The sequence below is a fragment of the Acromyrmex echinatior genome, unplaced genomic scaffold, assembly GCF_024713525.1.
Source record: "Acromyrmex echinatior isolate Ae372 unplaced genomic scaffold, ASM2471352v2 Scaffold22, whole genome shotgun sequence".
NCBI lineage: Eukaryota > Metazoa > Arthropoda > Insecta > Hymenoptera > Formicidae > Acromyrmex > Acromyrmex echinatior.
The window spans coordinates 139176-159199 of NW_028259056.1; the positions used below are offsets into that span (position 1 = coordinate 139176).

Sequence of the window (20024 nt, forward strand, 5' to 3'; positions counted from 1 at the left end):
AGTGAAATTGGCGCCGAGGTAGTCCAAAATGTCATTAATAATTGGGGTGACCGAATGGCATACTGTAAGGCCAGTAGAGGGAGCCACATGAACGAAATCGTTTTTCATTCTTGACGCGGATACTTTTAGCTTCACAACAAAAAAAAAATTAATAAAAAATATCAATGTATGCTCATTTGATCGCATTTTTAAAAACGTACCAATAGATGGCCCACCCTGTATGTGTATATATATATATATATATATATATATATATATATATAATATGATATAATTGAAATGCGACGTTGCAAATAGTGCAATATCAACTAATGTACAGCTGCTTTGTCAGTGCAATATAAGAAATTTTTTCAATAGATATTAACATGTTTTGGCGATGATATTGTCAATGTAATTCGATGCAACACCTGCAAAAATGCAACATTTGCAATTTTATCAAATTATAGCTGCTTTGTTAGCATAATTTAAGATTTTTTCAAGGCATGAGATATCTAGGCGATGATATCATTAATAAAAATAGATATAATGATATAAAAATAACAAGATTTAGTTAAATAACGTCATTAATCAATTTGAAAGCGCAAGTGACAACATGGAACGTGATTTGATTGACCAAATTACCCTGCTTAAGTATCATAGACGAATACAGCGCGTGGGAACAGCGATGCGACGAGTTTATCAAATCATTGGAGGAGCAGAGTCATATCAAACACATGCGATATCAATCGATAATAGACGATTATTGATCGCATGTATCGCGTAGTTCAAAAGTCTGAAGGAATCTGTGGAAGATTCATGCATGTGGGCGTCAGATACGGACTCCGTTGGCGTGTCATCGAAATGGTGTTCGAAAGTCGTATTCTGATGGGCACGGTGATAAACCGTGCACGGTGATAAACTCTAAACATATCGAGCATCGCCGATTCCCCGAAAACGCGAGCGAAATTGCCATCCCGGCCCGTTTCGTGTACGCGTTATCATGATTCAGCAGGCAGAGCCCGAGTCCGTCGATCCCATTCCTCCACCAGTCTTTCCCTGGCGTTCGTCGCGGGGGACCCCCGTCGCTGCGACTAAGCGTTAAAGTTCTCCGCGATCAGCGCCGACGCCGAACGCCGCCTCCTGATGAAATCACTCACGGCGTCCGGCGTCCAACTTATAGTCCGCCAGGCTCCAGCTGGGCGGCGGGTAGTAGGCCGCCACACTGACGGGCCTTCACTCGACGAAGGCCCTCCCCTACATCACTTTCCGGTAGAGAGGCGAAGTGGCCCCCCCCCCCCCATTCCTTAGACGACGGAGTCGCACCCGTTGGCCACCCAATTGGAGTGCTCAATGGGGCTCCGCCACTATTCCCGGCCGCGTTCCGCGAGGGAATGCAGAAAGGTCCTGTGCTCCGCGGCGGCGGCCTAGGTTGCCAAAGGCATCCTGGAGGATGTCAAGAAATATCCTATCTCAGCGAGTCTATTGCCTCTTCCGTGGCAATGTCCATCTTTTCGACCACGTCTGGCTGGAATGCAGGGACACTCTCGTAGGAGAGTCTTGCGGGCCGCCCGACTCTGTCGAAGGGGACATCCTCCTCGTATGCCCCCTCTTAGCGAGTGGGCATGTCCTGCCATCAGAGCGGTGGCTCAGTGAGCTTCTTCCCGCATCCCGGCAGGCACGTTGCCTTCGCCGCACAATCCCGCATCGCGTGACCCAGAATCTCTCAGGTAACAACAACTGCTGCGGTCCACCCCACTCGGGCACGTCGCCCTCACGTGGCCCATTCCCAGACACTTATAACACTGTAAGGGTCCTTGGGGGAGGACTTCTACAGTGAGTTCAGCTAATCGGGTGTCGGACATCGGCGGCGATCCTCTTTGCTGTGCCCACCGGGCAGACTGTGCCCAGATCACTTCGGGTCACGTGGATCGCCCTAACTTGGACCTCCTCGCGGTCGCAGCCGCCACAGCGCGCTACCGCCTCCGCGACCTCCCTAGGAGAGACCGAGTCATCCAAGTCCCGAACCCGAAGATATTTCGCATATTTCTGAGGGCGCGCGACTCTTACACTCTCAGTTCGTTTCACGGAACTGAGTTTCGTAGATAGGAGATCCCCCTCCGAGCTCGGAATCTCGATGATCAGGGACTCTGTCACTCCATGCCTGATGCACAGATCCCCAGCTCTTCCAAGCTCACCCTCTCCCTGGCGAGTCGCATTATCTCCACGTACTCCCCAGGAGGGCAGGTCACCGACACCGCCGCCGCCCTGGGGAGCCGCAGCCTTGCCGGGTCTCCCGGTTTCGACACTACAGGTGTCTTTTTCCCGCGTACAGGTCGGTTTTCCATCTTTACAGGTTGCTGCCTCGGATGTTGCTGCGGTCCTCAATTTGGTGGCTCCGACGCTGCTTCGGTGCTGCGGTGAGACCTGCTCCTGTCACCGTCTATATTCCGGCCGTTGCGTTCGCATTAGCCCTTTTGGCGGCCCTGCGCTCCCTCCGCGTTGCCGAGATCGCGATGGGTGTGGTGGGATCCGGCTGTTCACGGGAGCGCGAGGCAGGGGCATGGCCACCTCCGTGCCTGCTCTCCAGGTAGCGGCGAGACTGTTAAACACATAGTCCGCCGAATGATTCCTGCCAGTGAGCGTGTATCTCATTTTTGTTAAGAAAGTGCCGGAAGTGCGCTCTCGAGAGCCGATTTTATCATCCCGGGTATGTCCGCGCGGTAGTCGATGTGGACTAGTGTCCTATTCTGAGCCTGTCGGCTGCTCCTGTTATCTATAAGTGCATAGATTCCTTGCAATGGTGGTCTCCATGCATGGGACCCCCCCCCCGCATCTCCTCCGGAGTGAATGGGGGCTTGGAGAGTTCCTCATTCTTATTGCCACTGCCTCCCAGGGCGCCCCCACCGCAGTCCTGGCGGCCCTTTGCAGCCGGGCACATTCTGCGCCCTTGCGGATCTCGCCCTCGGTGATTAATGCGGTCTCCAGGATGCTGCTCCTCCAGATACCGGTTACTTCGGAGGCAGGAGGGCTGACTTTAGTTCCTTCAGCGACGTAATGCTTATTTCCTGCTCTCGCAGATACGTTGTCTCCTTGTGGAGGTTGGAGATTTCTCTTCTATATTCCTCAAGGCGCGAATCCTCTCTCGGAGGAAGCTGCGGGTCCCCGTGCGCCCTTTTGTTCAACAACGTGCACGAAGATTCTGGTGTTTGCCTCCCAGATAGATATACTTCCGGAATGTCCCATTCAGGTTAGTTGACTTCTCCGCGACTTTGCAGAACATTCTAAATTCTTTCGTCATTATTTCCGAAAGCTTACCGGTAGACCGGTGAACGTATTCCTCCTCAGCATTCAAGCTAAAATTTATACTAAACATCCTGTTTTTTTTTAAATAATCATTAATTACAAATTCAAAATAAAAATGAAGAAAAATATTAAGAATGTAATAAAAAAATGTAATAATAAAAATTATAATATTTGAACAGAAATTTGGCATGTTATATTTTTAATTACTTATTAAAAAGATTAAAGATCTAGGAACTTATTAATATAAAAATTAAAATAAATAAAAAATAGGAAATAATTCTGCACTTATTAAAATATACTATTTATAAATAATAAAATATATTATTAGGTGTTGGAATTAATTCGTAGTTTTATAAGTGATGGGAAGTACTTTCATTAATGTATTTTTTAATGCTCATGTGAAATAAATAACATTCTTTCATTAAAAACGCTACGAATTAATTCCAACACCTAATATTTGACAAATATAAAATCCAAGACAATTTCTTGTTTTTCATAATATCTATTTTTGATGAATTTAATAACAAGTTTCGGTCACATTTCCATCCTTAGTATAGTATAATGAGTTCTAAAAAGAAAAATTTTTTTTTAAATTGAAGTCTATTAATCTAAAGCAAATATTATAAATAATATCTCTATATAAATTGTTACTTGATGTAAATTATTAAAATGAATGAATGTTAATAATGACAATTATGAAATAAAAATTTGAAATATATTATAAATTAATTTATCATCTATTGAATCATCTGTGTTATAGTCAGTTGATTCTAAAATGTTACAGCTTTCATCACTCATCTCAAGTGTTGGCAGAATTAATAATTGTACTGTTTTTGGTGATAACGATTTTAATTTCTTTTGAGATAATTTTCGTAAGCTTAAAATAAATGGATCTGATGCCACCAGCAGCCGTAAAAATACATCTTCCATGGTTTTCGCACGGGTACATTTTTGGCGAAAAGTCTTCTCGAAACCTTTTAATGTATTTATTGCAAGATTCCTGTGCATCTTCAGACATTTGTCCGATCGGTAATAGAGAGGAAGCTATTATTTCTGTGCCATGAATTAAAAGTTTGTGCACAGTAGTTGGCATAAAACTAGGGATACAACTCTACGAATTTGCGTGCCGTTTCTAAGGTATATTTCTGAAATTTAATGAGATGAATTTCATGGTCACTTGAAATTGCTTGTAATATAACGTGAAATCTTTTGATTAAATCTTCATCTACTCTCGTTATAAAGGCAGAAACAGTCGAGTTTTCGCCGAACAGTATTTCCATCATTAGTACTACCAAATCCAGGCTTTAATTGATTGACGATAAGCCCTAATTGTAAACGGAAACCTTTTTGTATAATTTTTTTTGTAAATTTTTTTTCGCGTCTCTGTTTTTTTCTTCTCTTCAGCACTGCGCGTTTGTCATTTTTGTATGTCCAGTTTGTGAGATACATGCAAACAACACTCAAAAAACCGTATCCATGTAACGTAGACAATCTAAATTGTAAATTATTTTTACTGACTTCTTTTTGTAGGATTTCATTGATATCATTAAATTTTTTTGATGTTGCTTTACATAAATAGCAACGTTAAGTAGATGAAGTACTGGTGATTGCCATTGCAAACTTTACCATCTATCATTGTTAGGAAAAGTTTATAAGATATGATTATTTCTTTTCCGTCTACAATTGTTTCAAAAGTTTACTTTCTTGTTCTTTAATATAATCTGTTTCGTTCAGTCTTCCGTATTTTCATGCAAAAATTGTATTCTTATTGATCTACAAAATCGAAGAGATGAAGGTCTCGGATTTTCCCATACAATAATTTCTGTATTTGTTACTTGATCAACAGATACGAACTGTAGTGGTACAAGCGAAGTAAAAAAAATATTCGAATCTGATTTGCTTCCGTCATCATTAAATTTTTATTTGTACATATTTTGGCCAGAGCTGCCATCACAACCACTTGCAAATCAAATTTAAATTACGAACGTTTTCAGAAGTCAAGCTCTTAATAATGTCCATTTGAATCAAAGCTGAACAAAATTCGTTCAACTGTATGATCTAATAAAAACTGTAGTTTTATCTCTGCATTACATTCGGTTATAGCGATTTAAGTGGATAACGCTTCGCTTCTAATATTGCTTTATATGGCGGATATAACTTACAATTATTTTCTATACTTATATTTCATAATCCCTGATACTGATTTCTTGATAATTTCTACTCAATTATAAACGAAAGGGCAGAATCGCCGGAAAGAATGCTTTCTAGAATGAATTCCAAAGATCTTTTGTACTTTTGGGCTTTTGGTAGACTGTCCGCGTTTGATACAATGTCACATCTTTAACAACTTTTGCAGCATCTAATTTTCCTGAGACTCGAAGACTCATTTGGATAGCGTAAAACAGTTCTTCAACATTTGCTTGTGAACGAATGTCTTCGGTCTTCCTTCGCTTTGTTCACTAGAAGCTTTAAAATCTAAAGAAGGGCAACCTGAATTTGACTTTTTTAGCGTTTTTAAAACTTATTCGGTTTTATTGAAAGAAATGAATACGCTTAGCCATTCATGAAATTGTTGAAAAAATGTTTCTTGTGTTCTGTGAACTTGTTGCCACTTTGTAAAATCGTGCAATAATTTGCGTATGACTGGTTTTACATCTCCCGGTAACGTAAAAGAATACTGCAACTTATTGGACATCAGCTTTTCAATTATTTCATGCTATGATCACATTATCATTCAAATGATCTCTCACTAAAAGAAGTTTCCTTTCTCGATAAACCAATTATTTCAGCATTATCAGTAGGTTCTAAAGCATTAAAATATATTTCTAAGAATATTAATTACATGTAGCTGTTTAATTATTATTAATTATTCATGAGAAATTGTTTCAAACAGTGCTAGACAGAATCTACACATTTCGATCGATTTTTCATAGCTAATGTATGCAAATGACTGCTCTACTACGTGCGTTTCAAGCGTACTGGGGCAAAAATTAGAATGGCACCTAGTGGCAGCTGGTTTTTGTTTATTTTATTAACAAATAATATAACCTACAATATAAAATAAATTTTGTTGCAGAACTTATAATTTTTTCTCTATGTTTTTAAAATTTTTACATGCAATTTTACGTTAAATTTCATTACAATTACTTGTAAATTATTTTATTTATTGTTAACATGGTTTGTATAATAGATATTAATATTCTACTTACTCTCAACACAAGGCTCTATTTTGCAGAATTAAAATTGATGAACTGTACGAATTTTGATGTACATGTGAATTTGTCGTTACTTTTTCTCTTTTGTGCGCGCTAAATGTCACTCGTGTGAAGGTCATTAGCACTGGATTTAAAACGCAAATATAAACAGTCAATCCCTCTTGATTGTGTGTTTGACAGTTGAACTATCAGTCTTCCTAATCCAACACTTTAAATCCCCTAAATAGAAAATTTATTTTTCGATTTTTGACCAGTTTTTCGGGATTTGGAACCACTGTGCGATGTTAGAGACGACGTAGAATTTGCCCGCGACAGATTACCAGGCGCCCTCTGATGTGCCGGGTGCCAGTTCGTCCCTTTCCCGCGTAGTTGAAGGATGGGGGAGGGGGGGGGGTTCGGTTGGTCTTATTGTCATAGGACAACACCGTCCACATATAGTCGAGCGGATTCGGCATCTCCTTCATCGCAGTCATTGTGTGTATCCATCGCTTCACATAGATCCTCCTTGTGGTAGACGGGATCCCCGCCATGTAGGCGCAGTAGATGGTTGCCACGTGTTTGCAAGGGACGGGCCTGCTCTCTGCCACCTGTCTGGCCACTACCCAGTATATCCTCTCCCTTCTCAACGTAGTCGTGGAAGCTGTCTCCTTCTCGTCGAAGTTAGTTTTTGATAGATCCATGGATTCCTACGAAAAAACAAGCACTCGGCGATCTCTCCCGATTGGGGGTGGGTCCCAACGAAAGCTGATAAATCATGTAGGGAATGGTTTCGACGTTTCAAAGATGGAGATTTCAGCGTTGAAGACAAGCCTCGGACAGCCAAAAAAATTCGAAGACAAAAAATTAGACGCATTACTCGAAGAAGATCAAAGTCAAACGCAAGAGGAGCTTGCAGAATCATTGGGAGTAACTCAACAAGCCGTTTCTGATTGAGAGCCATGGAAATAATTCAAAAACAAGGAAATTGCCTTATGAACTGAAACCGAGAGACGTTGAAAGGCGATTTTTCGAACAGCTGATTCAAAGACAACAAAGAAAAGGTTTTTTGCATCGGATTGTGACTGGAGATGAGAAGTGGATATTCTACGACAACCCCAAGAAGAAAAAAATACTACGCTAAGCCCGGTCAATCGTTGCCATCGATCTCAACATCAACACCAAAGCCGAACATTCATGGTTCGAAGATCATGCTCTGTATCTGTGGAACCAAAAGGGTGTTGTTTACTATGAGCTGCTGAAACTGGCGATTCCATTACAGGCGATCGGCTACAATTGATTCGTTTGAGCCGTGCATTGCGAGAAAAACGGCCAGAATACGAGCAAAAACATGATAAAGTTATTTTTCTTCCTGACAACGCTCAGCCTCATGTCGCAAAAGTCGTAAAAAAATATTTGGAAACGCTCAAATGGGATGTTTTACCGCACCCGTCGTATTCTCCGGACATTGCTCCTTCTGATTACTGATTGTTCCGAAGGATGCAGCACGTCATCGGTTGACTTCTTTCGCAGAAATCGAAAATTCGCCTTCAAAGAGTCATTTTTTCGAGATGGAATTCGAAAATTGCCTGAGAAAAAATAGTAGCCAATACTTTAATTTATTATTAATCTGTTCATTCATTTTGTTTTGAAATAAATGCATTTTTGAACAAAAAAGACGGACCGAACTAATTTGTACTCCAAATAAAAAATTTTTCATGTATGAATATATATAAATATACGTAACATGTATAAACATGGATTAAAATATAGTTATTTATAATTATATATGAAATATATCTATACATGTCCATATATCCTTCTTTTTTTTTGTGAAACTTCTTTATTATAAATAAAAGAATAATAATAATTAAAAAATATAAATAATTGCAAGAATAATTTTCACATTGTTTTAGAAAAAATCATTTTACAACAGAAAGAATGTATGGATATGTATGGACATATCCAATGGTGATGATGAAAAGTGATAGTAAATGTACACGGAACAGTGATTTTAGCGTCATCCTTATTATAATAAGATGATATCTGTAATAAAGGATGGATAACACTAAAATCACCATTCCATGTATGTTTACTCATTATTCATCGCCATTGGATCTGCTATTTTGAATTCAACAATTGTAATTACAGTAGTAATCAGAGACAAAATTACCAAATATCGATTTTCATGTACTGATTTTAAAAAATTTTTGTTCTCCATATTGAATCCGCCATTTTGAATTGCACATGTTTTACTTAAGATTTGAAATCAGTGACCAAAAAACATTACACAACATGCTGCTGTATTCGGAAACTATGTGTCAAACTCGAGAAGATATCGCGCACTATAAATGATGCGCGGGCTGCTTTGGCGCTTTAAATTCAACTTTAACTTCTAAACAAATGGTTGGAAATTAGTTTTTTAAAAAAGGTTTTAAATTAGAAACATACAGCTATAAGTAGTGTGCCTAATGAATACAAAAAATTGTAATCGAGTTCCAAATTGTATAATATTTATTCAAAATTTTTACATAAAAAAAAGTGTAATCATATATTCATTAAAAATTTTAGGTTTTCAAAAAATATTTATTTACAATGAATATTTAATGAGTATTCATATTCATTCAAACAAAATATAAATTGAAAAAAAGCTCCAATAAGCAATCATTACCCTTAACCGGCACTTTAATGATTTTAAGTAAAAAAACTGAATTTTATTTATTTTTGTCATTGTAATATTCGAATTTTATGAAGGAAATTTAGAAATTTTGAAAAATATTTTAGAAAGTAATACATTTTTAATTTATAAATATCTATTTGATAGAACGTTATACATATTCCGATATAATTCCGGTTACGTCACAGTAATGTCATAAACATGTTATAAGATATCTTGGACGCATCATTCATTATGATCTGTAGACATTTAAATTCTGAGATATTATTTATTTCCAATAAAAATATCTTTGTTTAACCTATAGGTTAAACCTGGACTTATAGGCCCATTGTATAGGTGATGGACTAAGCGCACGGTGTAAGCCATTGCTTTTATAGATTTTTGTTTTCTCTTGCAGGCTTGCAAGCTATATGTGTGCAGATAATTCATAGTAAAAGTGAATACAAAACGAAAATATTCGTAATCATATTCAAAAAATATTTATTCAAATGGAATGAAAAAGTATTTATTCGTTTTTTGACGAATAAAAAAGTATATTCGAATAAGTATTTTTATTTATTTTTTATTCATTTATTCGAATATTAGGTGTAGTCACCCGACACACTAGCTATAAATATAAATTGTCAGATATTTTTAACGATCTTTTTCTTTCGAATTATTTGGTTTTATATTTCAAAATTTGTCAATTTTTCCGGTTTTTACGATTTTTCTGAAGTTTTTTGTTTATGGTTCGCATAAAATATTTTTACAAGCATCGAAAAAATATTTTTAATATTGTTGGAACATTTCTGAGTTAATTGCCACTAAATCATTTTTGTTTAGTCGGAAAAAATTAATAAAGAAGTTAATTCCGATGTTTAATCTTTATTTGATCTGTGAAATAAAATGTACAAACTAATAACGTTATGAACGCAAGGAAGGATACAGATTTTCCAAAACAGGAATACGTTATATAATTCACATTTTATTCATATGGAATATTTACAAACTTGTCGATTATGAAAGATAATATCAAGATTGCATCAGCAACGTCGCCTGTCTTGAAACACGGGTACTTATTGATCTGCTCTCGTACACACACACGCACGCACGCACGCACGCACGCACGCACGCACGCACGCACGCACGCACGCACGCACGCACGCACGCACGCACGCACGCACGCACGCACGCACGCACGCACGCACGCACGCACGCACGCACGCACGCACGCACGCACGCACGCACGCACGCACGCACGCACGCACGCACGCACGCACGCACGCACGCACGCACGCACGCACGCACGCACGCACGCACGCACGCACGCACGCACGCACGCACGCACGCACGCACGCACGCACGCACGCACGCACGCACGCACGCACGCACGCACGCACGCACGCACGCACGCACGCACGCACGCACGCACGCACATTTATAAACATAATTATATACAATATAATGTGGGATCTATTGTAGAGAGAAGCAACGAATGGAAAGAACGACACTTTTACTTTTCATTTATTGAGATCACATTTTATTCTTCACCGATTCGTGCTCTCCATCACTGTCCGTGCTCAACTCGTCACGCCCTTTCTCCTTCTTCGCCGGTAATCAGTCGACACCTATGTGTCGGAGGGCTCCATTCCACATATAATTATATATGAAATATGTCCACATATATTCATCCTTTTTTCTTTTATAAAATGATTTTTTTAAAAACAAAATTATTCTTGCAATTATTTATATTTTCTAATTATTATTATTATTGTTTTTATAATTGTGCGGGAATGCACCGCGCGAAAAAACAAAGCGAGAGGACGACTGATATAACGCACAAAAGTGAGAAGAACCACTTTCTTTGTGGTTTAACAGAAGATTTACTTTATTTCTTACAACAAATTCAGCACAAATTGAAAATTATTGCAAAGTATTATACACAATCAGCTTTTTCGAATTCTTATTCAGTAGCAATAGAAAATCGCGTCGATTTCTCAGTGGTTCTCGAAGGAATCTTCCTTACAGCGGTTCCACGTAGCGTTTTTTACGACGGTTTTCTACATGATACAATAGCGAAACTCTGAATACTAAGAGAGCGAGAGTGGGAGCGGCGACGATTGGCGCATATATTGCCTTCGTGATCTCCTCTTGATAAAATTCAATGAAATTTTGCCACAGTTGTAATTTTTACGGGGCATTCGTTGTATAAGATTGATTGGCGCCTCGGATTCTTTTCTATCGATTTTCGACGTAACAGTCATGCGCGACAGAAAATCCGCGCGTGAGATTGGTGGCCACGCGTGACGTGTTCGTCGGAGCGCGGCGCTCGCGTGCGTGATTGAATCGTTCTCTAATCTTCGATAGTCCGTTGTCTGTGTGCGTGTGTATAATGAATTAAGTTATTGAAAAAAACAACAAATTAGTAGCTCTGGTGAGAATTAAGGTCGTGCTAGAGATGATTTACAGACTCATTTTTATACACACGTCCAATAACAATCAATGTTAATTAAACAAAGAAATTATTACTTTTCTATGAATTAATCTCAAACATTCCCGCCCGTCTCGTCATCTCCGTGACGACATGTGCATAGAAGTGACCTCGGGCGTAGCTTGTTTAATCGAAAGCGATTCTAATTACAAATTTTGAGAACGCGAACATTTAATTTACGAAGTTGATAATTTTATTGTAACCTGCTGTCCCGAGCTTTCAACTGGAATTCATGTGCACGACAGAACACGTTGGTGCACACGTACTAAACACTTGCGCCAAATGAATTGAAATTACAGCAATTGATTGTGAACGTTTAAACAGAAACACGCGGCAAATACGATGAACGCATCCGTGGGAGAACGGTGATCGAGAGTTGTACAAAAAAAAATGAAAATAAAATTGCACAACAATTTATGGACATGCAAAACGACTACTCCCCGCTCTCCTTTTCTTTCGGCGCATTTTTGTGCGAGGTGAACGCATTGGCATCTTCTGGCAATAACACCAATTTGATTAGCGGACGAATCAACTCGGATGAGGCCATTTTGAATGTGACCACTCGCACCACCGTCGTCTCCAGAATGTATCTGCATGATCCGTGCCAATGGCACTTGTTAGGCGGTGCTATTTCGGAGCGGATGAGACACAGCGATCCGATCGTGGTGACAATGCTTCTTTGGTTTACTTCGGTCTGGTAACCAGAGTATGCAAGTACTCGCGTGACCATCTCTGCCAAAAGTGATCTCGCATCCTCTGGATGAGTTGCCACCTAGAAATTAAATTTTTCTTTTCTTCAGTCAATGATTGCTCGGGGATGGCTAACAGTGGTGCCCCGATGAGCAGGTGTCAGAGCCGTGAGGTCGTCGGAGTCGTCTGAGAGTGCATGCATGGGCCGGGAATTCATGCACTTGTGCAAGTAGGGTGCTCATCTCCTCGAAGGTGAGTCTGGTTTCGCCGATGGTTCTGCGCAGGTGATACTTTGCTGACTTCACGGCCGCCTCCCAGAGACCATCAAAGTGTGGTACAGAAGGGGGATTAAAATGCTATCGGATTCCTTCTGATGTGGCGACGTGTGCGATTTGTCGTCCTTCTGAGGAGGAGGCTCGGAGCATCTCTCGCAGTTGTCTGTCAGCATCCGCAAAATTGGTGCCGTAGTCGGAGTAGATGTCCGAGCAAAGCCCTCGGTGAGATGTGAAGCGGCGGAGAGCAGCCAGGAAAGCGTCGGTGGTATAATCTGAAACAGTCTCAAGGTGAACTGCTTTGGAGCTAAAACAAACGAAAATAGCAATGAAGGCTTTGTGAGCGCTGTGACCACGCCCTTTGCTCGTCCTGATGAAAATAGGCCTGGCGTAGTCGATGCCCACTCTGAGAAATGGCCGTGCATGAGTCACTCTCCCTGGAGGAAGGTTTCTCATTGGAGGTTGCGGAGTGACAGCTTTCCACCGAATGCACGTCACGCATTGGTGCAGCCATCGCTTGATCATAGCTCGGTCTGTGGGATCCAGAACCAGAATCGAAGCATCCTCAGAGTTAACTAAACTCCTCCATGAAAAGTGCGGCGATGATAGGCTTCCACCAGCAATCGCGTGAACCACGACTTTGGAAGCACGAGAGCATGCCACTCGTCGAAGGACAGCGCAGCGTGCTTGAGGCGTCCTCGCAGGATTCCATGTCGTCTATGTACAAGTTGAAGGCTCGCAGGTGACTAAGTCTTGGAAGACAGCGTTTATTCGTGATTGCGGTCATTTCCTCCGGATAATGCAACAGTTGCACTGTGCGAATCCATTGCAGGAGTGTTGTATCGAGTTCGGCAGAGAGAAGTGTTGACCAATGGTGCTCCTTGTCCGCTTGTTTGACTGGGCGGCGGCGCCAGTGTAAGCACCAGGAAGTTACTCTCAGGAATTGATGCAATGATGAGAATCTAAGGAGTTCTTCAGGCTCGTGGTTGTTCCTGATGGCTGCGATGAGTGGCCCGTTGCTCCGGAATGTCCTTGATGGGTTCCTTGTCTCCGCTTGGCCATTCCGTCGGATTCCCATGCAGGACCCGTCCATAGGGGATGACCGAGGAGTTCGCGTGGTGTAAGTCCTCGGGAGGCACAGTCGGCGGGGTTATTCTTGCCTGGGACATGGCGCCATTGAGCCTCATGAAGTTGCTGCTGGATCCGGGATACTCGATTGACTACTGTTTTCTAGCGAGAGGCGTGGCCCTGAATCCAATGGAGCGTGATTTTGGAGTCTGACCACAACGTTACTGATGTTGTAGCTAATTTCAACACAGAGTGCGTGTGCACGAGCATGTTTGAAAGGCGGCGCAGAGTTCGAGTCGCGAGAGAGATACGAGTTTGATCGGCGCGACCTTGTCTTTGGCCATTAGTAAGCGAGTCTTGATTTGATTGTTTGAGGTGATGCGGAAGTACACCACGGTGGCGTAACCTCTCTCGGACGCGTCTGCGAAGCCGTGTAGCTCGAGATGAGAGCTCGTGTCGCCGGTGCCGAGCCAGCGGCCGACTCTGAGCTTCTCGAGAAGTGAAAGTTCCTCCCAGAGCCGCTTCCACTTCACAGTGATGATCGACGGCAACGGTGCGTCCCAGTCTAACTGCTGCAACCAGGCAGACTGAATTAAGATTTTCGCTTGAATTATGGCTGGAGCCAGCCATCCGAGCGGGTCGAAGAGTCGGGCAGTTTCCGCCAGCAAGCTTCTCTTGGTAAAAGCGACGACGGTGCGAGGAGGAACGGAGAAGGCGAATTCGTCACCAGTCGGATACCAGCGCAATCCCAGAGTTGAATGGTTGTCTTGTTCTCAAGCTAGCGAGTTTCTGGTGATGCAGTGCTCGGGATGTCGCGGAGAAGCTCATGGCAGTTGGCGACCCATTTTCGCAGAGAAAATCCGCCCGCCATTCCACAGAGGTTGCGGAGCTCCGATTTGTAGAGTGTCGGCTTTGCAATATGCTCCGATTACGATGTCGTCGACGTAGCAGTTGTGTCGCATCTGCGCCTCACGGATAATGAACTCTTTCGTCGTTAGCCAGTTGAAGAGCGCGAATGGCGCGCACGCGAGACCGTAAGTGATCATTTTTAGAGTATATTCGCGTATCGGCTCGTTAACGTTGTGTCGCCAGAGAATACATTGATATTTTTGATCTTCTCGATTAACGACATTTGGCGATACATTTTCTCGATGTCAGTTACTACAAGCGCGTAACGATGCCATCGCCACCGTAGAAGTACGTTCACGAGGGGTGGCAGCAGATTGACACGACCAGAAGATGAATATTAAGTGACTCATCGGATCTTGTATGCTGCGTCCGTTGACGACGACCCTGAGCTTGATAGTGATGCTGGATTTTCAGAACACGCCATGATGAGGAAGCTTCTATCCTCACTGGAATTCGGAGGTTCTCGTGCCAATTCCATATGATCCAAGTCCTCGTATTCCTTCAGGAAGGCGCGGTAGAGGTCTCCGAATCGTGAGTCTCGCTCACAGCATCGCTCCATGACGGTCAAGAGTCGTTCAGCGGATTTTCAAGTTTCAACTAGCATCATCGGAAAAGTAGTTGTACCATGTATGTACCGTCCATGTTGTACCGTCCTTCGGCAGTACGTTGATGCTGCAGTGCAAAAATGTCTTTGCACTGCTGTTCCTTTGGCGTGAGAGTGGCGAGAGCGGGCGTCTCTCTCCTGCTCCCAAAAGCGATGCACGAGCTCGGCTAGCTCATGATCAGCGGTGCACTGAAGCGAGCGGCGCTCCGTCGAGTTGGTTACTTGGTCGCAGCTTCCTGACAGGATCCAGCCGAGCAGAGTTTTCTGAGCGATAAGTGCTTGAAGGCCTCCTTTGCAAAGACCATTTTGGAGGATGATTGAGCATACTTCCGCTCCAAACAGTAGCTCAATGGAATCGTTTGCTAAGTAATTCGGATCAGCTAGTTGGAGCCCCTTCAAGTGCGGCCACTCCGCAGAGACCGCAAGACCGTCTTGGTCTTTACGTTAGCGCCTTGGTACAGCGACAGCGGCAGAATGAAGGCTCTGGCAGTGAACTTGGTCTCCGTGGTTAATGAGGCTGCGTTGAGAGTCACTTTTCCTCTGCTAGGCCCAGAGCTTTTACCGCTGATGCCGACGATCTCGACTAGGCAGGCGCTGGATCAATGCCTCCGAAATCAAAGAAACTTTCGAACCTTGATCGATGAGTACGCGCGTGATATGCCGGTTGCCGTGACGGTCAGCGATGGAAACTTGCGCAGTTGCGAATAGAATCGCCTTGTGGTCGTCGTCGCAGCGCACCGCTGACAGTGAGCTGACCTCTTGGGATTTTGGTGAAACGTACGCGTCGTGCAACATCGAGTGGTGGTGAGACTTGCATGTCATACACGTCCTCGTAGACTGGCACTTCGCGATTGGAAGCCGAAACAGTTGAAGCACAGTCTATGAGTTTCGGCGATGGCCTTGCGGTGAATAGCGGATTTTTCCTTTTCGCACACCATCACGTGGTGCTTGCCTTTGCACAGGACGCACTGTGGAGATTCGGTGTGTCTCTTGACGTGATGCGACTTTGCAGATCGCGGCGGGTCCCCCGAGATCTTGAGGGATTTTGGCTTCGCGGCGTTGAGTGTAAGTGCCCTTTTAATTATGAAGTCTACCAGCGCCTCATGGGTTGGCATGTCATTCGAGGCGCTTGACAGTGACTCCCATTCCAGGCGAGTTTTCGGATCGAAGATTGCTGAGATTGATGAATTGTCTCGACTGCTGAGATTGATGAATTGTCTCCGACAATAGATTGGAAAATGTCTTCGAATGTGCCAGAGAAGGAACGAATCTTTAGGCGAGGCAGAGACATTCTTCCGGAAGGCTTACCATCTTCTGATTTGGAGGCTGAACTCGGTTCCTTCGCTCTGAATTTCTGGAGTAGTCATTGAGGAAGCTTCGTTGCTCGACATACGTTATCTCGGCTGGGTCAGCAAATCCGATCGCTGCGCCGAGCTTTTTCAGATTCGACACTAATCGAGCCATGCGACCATGAATGTCGCTCTGAGCCATCAGCAAATGCAGATCTTCATTCATCACTCCCTCACTTCATTCTTCTTTATCAGCACTAGCAAACTGAACGCGACGCACTCGACACTGCGATTGCCGGTGAGTATCCGGCTCGAAGGACCAGAAATATACAGACTGCACCGTGCGAAAAAACAAAGCGAGAGGACGGCACACGGCTGATATAACGCACAAAAGTGAGAAGAACTACGTTTCTTTGTGGTTTAACAGAAGATTTACTTTATTTCAAACAAATTCAGCACAAATTGAAAATTATCGCAAAGTATTACATGCAATCACCTTTTCCAAATTCTTACTCAGTAGCAATAGAAAATCGCGTCAATTTCTTGGCGGTTCTCGAAGGAATCTTCCTTACAGCAGTTCCACGTGGCGTTTTTTTACGGCAGTTTTCTACACGATACAATAGCGAGACTCTGAACACTAAGAGAGCGAGAGCGGCGACGATTGGCGCTCTATTGCCTTTGTGGCCCGGGATCTCCTCTTGATAAAGTCCAATGAAATTTTGCCACAATTGTAATTTTTACGTGGCATTCGTTGTATAAGATTGATTGGTGCCTCGGATTCTTTTCTATCGACTTTCGATACAACAGTCATGCGCGACAGAAAATCCGCGCGTGGGATTGGTGGCCGCGCGTGACGTGTTCGTCGGAGTGATTGAATCGTTTTCGAACCTTCGACAATCCATTGCCGTTGTCTGTGCGTGTGTATAATGAATTAAGTTATTGAAAAAAACAACAAATTAATAGCTCTAGTGAGAATTAAGGTCGTGCTAGAGATGAATTTACAGACTCATTTTATACACACGTCCAACAACAATTAATGTTAATTAAACAAAGGAATTATTACTTTTCTAATAATGATTTCTAACAATAATAAAAAGTAATTTTACAAAAGAAAGAAGGATGTATGGACATGTACGAACATATTTCATATACAATTATGTATAATTATACAATTTTTATCCATGTTTATACATGTTATGTAAGGTGATTAGGGAGGGGGGAGGGAGGGGGGGAGAAACGCCACATTTGAGCATTTATTTTTGAATAATTTCTTAATGATATTGAATTAAGTTACGAAAAAATATTATTTATATTCTAGAGACCTTTCTTTATTTTATACAAATTTATAAATTTAATGTTTAATATTCCGTATTATTGGAAAAAATTAATATATCATACCTTGCAAAAGTGACACCTTCCCCTGATATATGTACAAGGTGTTTCAGAAATAGTTGGCCAAATTTTAAGAACATTCCACTCATTGTAAGGATGAAAAAAAGTCATATAAACATGGGTCATATAAACATATTTACATCGGACGGTATGCCTCGCTTCGACGTTTCATGAATTGTACTTCTATTCATTTTCTAAAGTAAATAAAGAGTTATTAGATAGATCTGTATGGAATTGGAATCAGTTTTTATTTAAGCATTTAAGAGTAAAGATAGTATTCATCAACATGGCAGCTTATTCTAACATCGAATTGGCAGACATCCACTATAGATATGGGCGAGCTAATGGAAACTGCAGAGAAGCTCAACGTCTTTATTAACAAATCTTCCCTCAAAGACGATGTCCTGCTAAAAATATCTGCAGTTCGGTCCATCGTCGACTTAGGGAAACAGGATCTTTCTTATCCAATACAGTGAATCGAGGACGAAGCAGAACCATTCGAGCAGCTGCAATTGAAGAGCAAGTGATTAGACGAGTCACAGAAAATCCAAGACTTAGTATGAGACCTATTAGAAATGCAAAACATTTCTTTCTCAATTATGTGGAGGATATTAAACGAAATTCTTTTGCATCCTTACAAGCTCACATACAAGCTCTCTTATCAGTGCATCACAAGTAATTTTTGCAACAGTGTATTTTTCCAAATTTTGAAGTGTTAACTTTTCACAGACGAAGTAAATTTTTCGCAGGATGCTGTAATAAATTATTATAATAATCATCTATGGTCATACGAAAATCCGCATAGATATTATTGAATCTCAGCATCAGCATAAGTAACAATTATAGACAATTTTTGGAAACGCAACTTTCTCTAATATTGTATTAGAAGACATTCCACTAGAGATATGCAATCAAATATGGTTTACCATATACATGATGGAGCTCCAGCACATTTCAGCCGCACTGCTCGAGAGTTCCTGAATAATTACATCAATAGATGGATTAGTAAAAGAGGTTTCATTGCTTGGCTTGCATGTTCTCTCGATTTGAATCCTTTGGATTTTTATTTATGGGGACATCTTATAAAGACTCTCGTGTATGATATTCCTGTTGCTACTGTGGAAATGCTCTGAGAATTTTTGAACGTCTTCGATAATTCATACGACGTCGAGGCGAAAGGAAATCATTTCCAGCAATTTCTGTAATAAAAATATAGATATAAGTATAAAATAAAAAATAGATACAAATATAAAATAAAATATAAATATAAATATAAAATAAAATATAAATATAAGTATAAAATAAAATATAGGTATAAGTATAAAATAAAAAATGATTATAACTTGAAAAGAAAGTATTTTCGAACCCATGTTTATATGACTTTTTTTATCCTTACAATGAGTGGAATATGCTTTTAAAGTTTGGCCAATTATTTCGGAAACACCCTGTATATATGGATAAGATGTGTCACCTCCTATGGGAATAGCTGTCACAAACAATTAAATAATGTGATTCAACATAAATTTGCATATTTTACTTATTTATAGTTCATAATAAAGGGTTTAAGGGGTACTGTATTCAGTTAGGAGGTCAAAAAAAAAGACAAATTTTCGTGAATTTTTTCAAAAAAGTATATGCATATACATATTTGTAAGAAAGATTTTATGTTCGAAAGAATCTACTTTGATAAAATTTTCATATTTTTTTTTATGTAAAAATATTAATAAAAGATATGAGTTATAGCTAATGTCCGGAAAGCCGTTTTCTAAAACGCGTTTTGTGGTACTACTATTTGGAACGAGGTTATCTGAAATGAAAAAAATCTGACAGATTTAGTTAATATATGAATTTATCTAGTCTTTAATCGCTCGATATTCCGAAAAATTGACAACAAAATGGCGGCTATTCAAAGTTGAACTTTCAATTTTCAAGAAAAAAATGGACATTTTTTAAAAATACCATTAAAAAAAACGCATTGGAAAAAAAAATCCTGTGATTAAAGACTAAATTTACATGTTTGAAAACAGCATATAAAATTTCTTTGATCAGTGAAGTGATTTTCAAGATATCTTGGTCACCGATTTTGGAAACACAGTTTTGAGAAGCGTTTACAGTTTCAAGTACAGTTTACTACTAAATAAAAAAATTGTTCAACTTACACAAAGTATTATCTATTTCAG

At 41.0% G+C, this 20024-nt stretch overlaps 2 protein-coding genes and 2 pseudogenes across 11 annotated transcripts in view; 1 reads left to right on the forward strand and 3 right to left on the reverse strand.

Annotated features, from left to right (window-relative positions):
• The window catches only part of LOC105147649 (uncharacterized), a 118396-nt gene that overhangs the window by 39796 nt on the left and 58576 nt on the right, over positions 1-20024 (forward strand). The gene's annotated exons all lie outside the window — the stretch shown is intronic.
• Positions 298-4731, reverse strand: LOC147906519 (uncharacterized; annotated as a pseudogene).
• Positions 5013-5738, reverse strand: LOC147906520 (uncharacterized; annotated as a pseudogene).
• On the reverse strand, positions 10475-20018 carry LOC147906521 (uncharacterized). Its single transcript, XM_087416424.1, has 2 exons — positions 19241-20018; positions 10475-19043 (listed from the first exon to the last, which is right to left on the reverse strand). Exon 2 carries the CDS (start codon positions 13673-13675, stop codon positions 13154-13156), a length of 522 nt encoding a protein of 173 aa, XP_087272550.1. The 5' UTR covers positions 13676-19043; positions 19241-20018; the 3' UTR covers positions 10475-13153.